The sequence below is a fragment of the Austrofundulus limnaeus genome, unplaced genomic scaffold (genome assembly GCF_001266775.1).
Source record: "Austrofundulus limnaeus strain Quisiro unplaced genomic scaffold, Austrofundulus_limnaeus-1.0 Scaffold37, whole genome shotgun sequence".
In the NCBI taxonomy this organism is placed as follows: Eukaryota; Metazoa; Chordata; class Actinopteri; order Cyprinodontiformes; family Rivulidae; genus Austrofundulus; species Austrofundulus limnaeus.
Genome location: NW_013952439.1, coordinates 630,499 through 638,313, shown reverse-complemented (window position 1 = coordinate 638,313; position 7,815 = coordinate 630,499). Strand labels below are relative to the sequence as shown.

The window sequence follows — 7,815 nt, the reverse complement described above, 5'->3', positions numbered from 1 at the left end:
TATATATATATATGGCGCTAGCTCCCTCGCTAGGATATAAAGTGATTTGCTGCATTAGTTTTTGAGTTAATGGCACTATACAATGTTAGCTGTCAATCTGAATGCACCAATAGTTTTTTGGAACCACGTCTTTTGGATGAATGTGATCACACCAGCCTTTAAACACTGTGTTGGAAGGTTGGTGATTTGGACGTGCACCTCGCAGTCATGAGTTCCTCTGTAGGCCAAAATATTTTCTCCCTACATCTAAAACTTGGACTAAACTGGGTCCTGATGCACAGGGATGAGGATCCCAAACACAGGAGCAAACCTAYGACAAAAAGCTGGCTGATCCTCTCATTAGACACTTCTGTCTGTAAATTAAATGTAAAAATAAAGACTTCCTGGTTGAGAAGCCTCTGCTACGCTCCAGAGGTCCGTCTCCTGGGAGCTTCCTCTGTCCTGTCTGTGGTCGACGCTTGCCGCCGTCTGCAGCCTGTTTTTGGACTAATTGAGGCCACTTTCACTGTGGTTGCACCTGTTTCTGAGACTGGGTCCTGTTTGTGTACTTGTCCCGCGACCGTTACTGCAAGCCTCATGCTTCGCTACACAACGAGCAGCAGCTGTGTCAGTCCGATCGTGTCGAATTACCGCGGATGGTTCAGAGGTTACGGAGGGTTTCTTTTCACTGGATTTACACCAGGCCTGCCTGACAGAGGGCATTTCTGAGGGCAAAGCTGACAATTTATGATGTCAGAGGTCACTTCCTCCTCTGTGTCCGGCGGTCCGAACCCAGCAGGTTATGGACATGTTCTGGTTACCCTTTTTTTTTGCAAAACAAAAGAGCATAATAATACAGTATAACCATTAAACCCTTTCTAAAAACATTTACTCACAGGCATCCAGACTTGGTTTTATAAATGATGGCAACTAAACTGTTTTTGGTCAACCTTTGAAAAATAATTACAACCTCATCTTGTATGATCTGGTAGTGCTTAGAGTATGTGTTGTGAACAACTCTCAGCTACTACCACACCAAATCTTTGCCTTATAWCTGTACAACTGACTGAGTTGTAGCCATTGTAGTGGAGGCTACTCTCCATTAGCTGCAACAACCATTTTGAATTGACTTGACTCTAAAAGATAATCAGTTGCGGAGGCACAACCAGTGGTTATTCTCTGAAAGTTTCATCAAAATCTACCATATGTAGTGATTCACAAAATATTTCACTAACAGACAAACTGAGTTGACTTCAGGTCAAATTTGAAACAAAAATCTTGGGTATCTATTAGCACTTGGTAAATGTGTTAGAGATCAGTCTCAGCTACTACCTTGTCCAGTTTTAGCTCAACATCTGTAAAGTGGACATAATAACGAGCGTTTTTGTGTTTTTAAGATTAGCTGTCTGTGGCAGCCATTTTGAATCAGGTTGACCCCAGAAGCTAATCGTTCATTGATGCACATCCAAAGCTTATATTTTGTTWGCTTTTTTAAAATAGGTTTGTTGATTCATGAGATACTTTGGTAGCAGACAGACATAGAAACACCTTCTGATGGTGGGCCACAGTAGACCACCCTGGGTCTGGCTTTTCTCATGTCAGAGTGGGAYTCCTGATCCAGTGAACCAGAGGGTGTTTAGGATTTGCATATCAGCAAGACGGGCTCCTTGGTTCAAGAAAAGCTTGCATGCTGCATTTCTTCTGCAGGTTCTCCTCTAATGACTCACATCCTGTCTTCATTTGCTGATTGACATCATCTGAAAAGTAAATGAAAAGAAAAAAAAAAAGAAACTGAGGAGAGAACCATTCTGTGCAGAAGGTGTCTTCATGCTGCAGGATGTCCTCTGACACAGGAAGCCTTATTTTAGGGACGGGCTCGGTGGTGGAGGGGCGGGGTCACTGGGGTTGTCCCAGAAACGGGTCAAAAACCCCACAACACTTCTCCTCTGTCCAACCTGTTGGCACGTCTCTGTGAGCACAGGCCGGGGAGCTCATGTTCAGATAACCTCACTGACCCGACGTCTGCAGGCGAAAACATTCACTCGTTCTTCCTCCTCTCTCTCTCTCTCTCTYTCTCTCTCTTTCCTCGTCGTYGTTACCACAAACTCTTTGACCTCTCTGCTCCATCTGTGTTGTGCTGAACCTCTGTCTTTGTTCTCGCTCAGCCCGCTGGATTCTCTTCATATGGGAAAGTCTGAGGTCGAACTTGTGGCTCAGCTTTTTTCTCATGAAGTCAGGCTTTATCTCCTGCTGCTGCCRAAGGCCAAAAGGCCACAATGGTATTTTAGTATTTGTGTTTGTTTGTTTGTCTGTTAGTGAAATATCTCATGAACCACTGGACTAATTTTTATGAAACTCTCTGAAAGTACAACTCCTTTTGGAAYCACCCCAAATTCAMCATGGCTGCCACAGCTAATCAATTTCAATAAACGTAAAAACAAGTAATTTCTACAGAAATTGGGCTAAAATTTGGTGTGGTAGTAGCTGAGTCTCATCCCCAAATTATCTTCCATTAGCTAAGTGAGTGAGCAAATTTTGTTTTTGAAACTTTGCTAATACTGTAACAGGTAGTCGACTCTCTGTTAGCAAAATATCTCATGACCATGAATGACAGTGCTGATTTTAAACAAACTAATACTGTAACTCAGTCAAATTATACAGCTATAGAGCTAAAATGTGGTTAGAAAGTTATCCTCAACACATACCACAAGCGCCAACATATGCAAGATCAAGCAATGTTGTATAAGTTCATGGCTCAGTGGTGGGTGCAGCTAATCAAAAAGTAAGCTCATAATTTGCTAAATAAAAATTTAACTTTGCTAATGCTGAACCGGTAAACGTGGAAAAAACAAATCGCTGAAACGAATGTCACTCACTCATCACACATCTCCATCTGACTTGACTGGTGGTTCTGACACAAACCAGTTGAGTTTGTTAGCTGGCTGTTAGCACACATAATTTAGTGGAAGCTAAATGGTCCACTAACAATTTTCAAAGGGAGTGAAAAAGCTAATCTGCTATGTGAAAAATCAGTTCCACTATTAGCTGTCCACCACTGCATGACATCATTTACCACTTTTAACCAAAACAACTATAACTCTGTTTATTTTCATCATATTTTAATTTAAAATGCTGACATAAAAGGTGGCAGGCCATATGCATTCTTGATTTTTTTCTAGTTTTGTTTACTGTTTTCTACAAGTTCAGTATCCAGATATGACATCATTTCAGCCATCTAAATGAAAAATAACATGTCTCATCTTTACCTTTGACCAACACTCACAGACAGTCAGTCTTCTGTCTGAAATGCAAGTTGTTTTTCTGTGTCCCTGTTGAATCCTGTGGTTGAGGACATCTGGCCTCACTAACTGCAGGGAGCTGTTTTCTTGCTCACATGGGTGCTCAGGGGGGAAAGTCCCTGCTGGTTTATGTTGCACGTTAATCTGTCATTGCACCGAAAAGATTTTACATTATAGAACCGCTTTTTGTGTGAGAGGCTGAGCAGATTGTCTTCTTGTCCTTTGGACCGGTGTCGTTTGTCTTTCTGACAGAGTTACCGCAGGAGGCGCCCCTGTCTCGTCTTTAAGATCTGTAACATAGCATTAAAGCAAGTGAGCAGGAATAAATGTGACCACATGCAGAAAAGGGACCAGGTTGGTCAAAACCAATGCAACCTGAATTTATGCTTTAGTTGTCAAAGTTTGACGCATGCTAGATGTAATCTGAGTGGACGTACCCAGCAGCTGTTATAAATACACTTTGTTTAGGTCTATTTATGTTTAGTGTGGAGCAGAAGTCGAAATGACACTGTTGCTGCTGGAGCAAATAAAACTAGGTGGAAATTACAGAAAATATAATTAGTGGATGTAAAATGACTGTCTAGACCAGTTTTCCAGGATCCTTTTTCCCAGTTTTCATATTTAAGATGTAAAAGAAAAGGAAAAAAATGTACATTTACAGTATATAACTCATAGTGAATCAACTAATAACCCCAGTTTTCCAACTAACTAGTTTAAACTTTTGTGTTACTGTCAGATAAAAAGCTTTAAGTGCTTCTCTTCTTCCTCCACCCAGAACTCCATCAGACACAACCTGTCGCTGCACAGCCGCTTCATGCGAATCCAGAATGAGGGGACGGGCAAAAGCTCCTGGTGGATGCTGAACCCAGACGGAGCAAAGAGCGGGAAGTCTCCTCGCCGCAGAGCAGCCTCCATGGACAACAACAACAAGTTTGTGAAGAGCAGAGGGAGGGCCTCCAAGAAAAAGGTACCATGAGTTTCCCTTTACATGAGGCCTTCATCTTCTCTCATTGTTTCATCTAAAACCTCTAATCTAATTACTATACTTTGTGCCATTTTATCCATTCATTTATTAAAATGTTCTTCTCATTCAGGTATGGTTGCTGTGTAACTTTGTAACTTTTATGTTTTAATATACAGTATTTATGGTAACTTCATTTGCAAGAACTTTTTCCATCAAATCCTTAAAAACAATTGTTCTTTTTGAAATCTGCTGCAGCATGCAGTCTCTGTTTGGTCTTCTTTAGCTCCATTTAGCTTTCAGCTACTGTTTGACTTCTTTTTGTTTCTAGTTGATCTTTTGATACTTTTATCTTTAAACTAAACTTCTGTTGTTTCTGTCTAATAGATAGTTTTTTGTTACTTTTTGTTAATCTTTTGCTTCTTTAGTATTTAGCTATTTAGCTAGTCTTGGCTTTTAGTTACCCTTTTGCTACTTTTAGGTAGTCTTTTGCTAAATTTAGCTTTTAGCTACAATTTTGTTAATGTCAAATTTTAGTTAGCATTTTATTGCATTTGGCTTTGAACTAGACTTTTGCTACTTTTAGCTTTTAGCTTGCCTTTGGCTAGTTTAAGCTAGCCTATTTGCTTATTTTTAGCTAACCCTTTGTTACTTTATTTATGCTTAGCTATGTTTTGTGCTTTTAGCTTTTAGTTACTGTTTTGTCACATTTGCTTTTAACTTTTTATCTTAGTTTTATCTTCATCAGCTCACATTATTTGCACATTTTTGTAGAAAATATAATTTTTCTCATTTTTAATGCTTTATAATTTTAATTGTTTTGAACCTTGATTTATTTTGAACCTCGTTTTAAACTACTTGTTAGTTTGGTACCGTTGTGTCAGAGGTTTTTATGTTTTTCTTTCTGCTCTCAGATGTCTTTACAAGAAGAAGCTGAAGGTGGAGAGGCGAGTCCCAGGTCCCAGTACTGGCTGGGGAGTCCAAACTCCCACAGCAACGAGGACTTTGAAGCCTGGAGTTCCTTCAGAACCCGCACCAGCTCCGACGCCAGCACCCTGAGTGGACGGCACTCTCCGTTCCCCTCAGAGCAGGAAGATCTTGTGGAGTCTGATGGACTCATGTTGTACCCTGGACCCTCGGGGACCAAGAAAACCTCCGCCCTGCCCAGACTCTCAGAGGTGACTGGATCCATGGGTCCATGTGTGTCAGAACACGTGATGGAGAGTCTGCTGGATAACCTGGACCTGCTGCCTCCTAAAGCCCCCCAGCTGGGCTCGGACCCCTCACAGTCCTCTAATGCTGCCGTGCTTCAGAGCAGCTCCTATGGCTCTACAGGTTTGACCCAGGACTACCAAAAGTGTTCGTTTGGCCAGGTGAGGCTGGCCCTACCAGAGACCAAAACTGGGTTCAGAGTTTATGAGAACCAGTACATCTCTCCTGCAGGGCTCCTTCAAGAACTGCTGACCACCGACGCAGACCCCGGCAGAAACTTAATGTCGTCTAGTGACACACGGGGGACAGATGTTGGGAGGACAAACTGCCTAATGTCCACCTACAGCAGTCAGAGCCACGTGGGGGGTCATAAAATGATCAGCCCCCCTCAAAGCCATCCAGGTCTTCATGTAAATCCACAATCTATGCACAGCCAGGGCCCTGCTCCCTCTCAAGACCTAAATATCTGTAACATGATACCTCTAACTAGTCTAACTAGTCTTTCAGGGGCCCCTCAACGAGTGACCAGACCGCAGCCGGCCCGCGGACACCCAGCACACGCTAACGGTTTCCCAGCTAGCTTCAGCTACAGGGAACTGAACTCACTCTACACTCATCATCATCATCATCATCATCATCATCAGGAGCGGCTACCCAGTGACCTGGACAACATGTCCATCGAGAGGTTGGACTGTGACATGGACTCTGTCCTCCATGACACCCTCATGGACGGCGGAGGGCTGGACTTTAACTTTGAGCCCACAGCCGGATCTCACGGGTTTCCTCAGAGGGTGAAGACGACCACACACAACTGGGTGTCGGGTTAAAACAACTGAAACCTCAACACAGGGTGTAAACATTGGATTATTTGGTATTAGAAATATAATTTACATCCTGTTATGGAAACCACAAGCAGCTTGAGAAAATTAGAAACCTGCAGTTTGCATTTGCTTTGTCTGAATTATGACAAAGAGCTCAACAAAACGTAGGCTAGAAATAAAACTTATAGTACTGAGCTGTGATTGGTGCAACAGAGTTCTGCTGGATGCTGATTGGCTGTGAAAATATGACATCATCACTAAAAAGCAGCCTCTGGCTCAGATTTAAGCTTCACACAGTGAGCTGCAGCTCTGGCAGACGTGCTTGTAGTTAGAACTCATAATTTTGCAGAAATCGTAAACACTGTACAGGAAGGAACTTTTTTTTCTTATGCTTTTTCTTGAGTTTTCAAGTGAAATTATTAAAAACAATATGATTTACAAATGTTTTAACAAACCTTACTGTAAATCTGTGTCCATATACAGTCCAGKGAAGTGCATGATGCCCACGTCCAGCTGGAGTGCATCTTTATCACCTTCTGTAGTGTGTAGCTGCTAACTGTTTTGCTCTCACGTTTTTTTATTTAATTTTTTTTTTTTTTTTGGTTATCACAGCCACCCAAATACACTGTAGGTCTTTTCTGGTCCAGTCTTTTTTCATGATTCACAGGAACTCTAAGAACGTAACCCCTGTGAAAACTGGGGCTTTACTGAATTTCTTGACGAAAAGCTCATCGYCTTTCCTGCCCGTGTTTTTAGCTGATATACTATTTTGACAAGTCATGTGGAGTTTTTAGCCATTTTTGTCAAACATTTTAATGTTTTTTTGTGCAACTTTGCCAAATGTATCGGTGCTCAGAGGCTGGGTTATGGCTGACTCTCAGCTACTACCACATCAAGCTGAATATATGTAAATATTTCACATAAGGCCAACGAGTTCTCACTGAAAGTGCCCTTTAAATCTGCTCAGATTGTTCATTTTAACAAACAAAAACATAGAAATAAGCTCCTGTTACATTTAGTTTTAGTTCTGAATGAGATGTGTTTAATGAACAGAAGATGAAGTATTTTTTGTAAATAATAATAAGAAACATTTCTCTAAAAGAATCCTAGATTGATTAGATTTAATCCTGTTTATTTACAGTATGAAGGTTTAATTTTCCCTTTTTAATTTCCTGTGCAGTATGAGTTGTATTGAAGTTACTGTTATTTTTCCTTTTTTGTTGTTGCGTATTGCAAATGTCAAGGAAAGTTTTCTAAATGTGTTTTTTCAGCTGATTGTGAATGTTCCTGTGTGTGTGTTAATGATTCAATGCAGTAAATAAAAGTTTGTATTTGATGTTGTTTTTTTAATGCTCATATTGGAAATTAAGCCTGTTTGATTTAAATGTGGATGTTCCATTTAATGTTTTCTTTAATAATTTCCTGTGTATGCCTCAGCCTCTGTGAATTCTACCAGCTTTTTAAAATCTGTTCATGAAAAAAGGACATTTTATAAACTCTGACGTATTGTTGAGTTTTATTGTAATTACAAGTTATAGTTTTT

General features: G+C 40.8%; 1 protein-coding gene across 1 annotated transcript in view; it reads left to right on the top strand.

Moving 5' to 3' along the window:
• LOC106516356 (forkhead box protein O1-B) overlaps window positions 1-7,570 on the top strand; it is a 16,009-nt gene extending 8,439 nt beyond the window's left edge. Inside the window, exons 2-3 of the mRNA XM_014006671.1 lie at window positions 4,054-4,245; window positions 5,154-7,570. Coding sequence (XP_013862125.1) covers window positions 4,054-4,245; window positions 5,154-6,278 — 1,317 coding nt within the window. The 3' untranslated portion in view covers window positions 6,279-7,570. The remainder of the gene's footprint in view (window positions 1-4,053; window positions 4,246-5,153) is intronic.
• The last annotated feature ends 245 nt before the right edge of the window (window positions 7,571-7,815 follow it).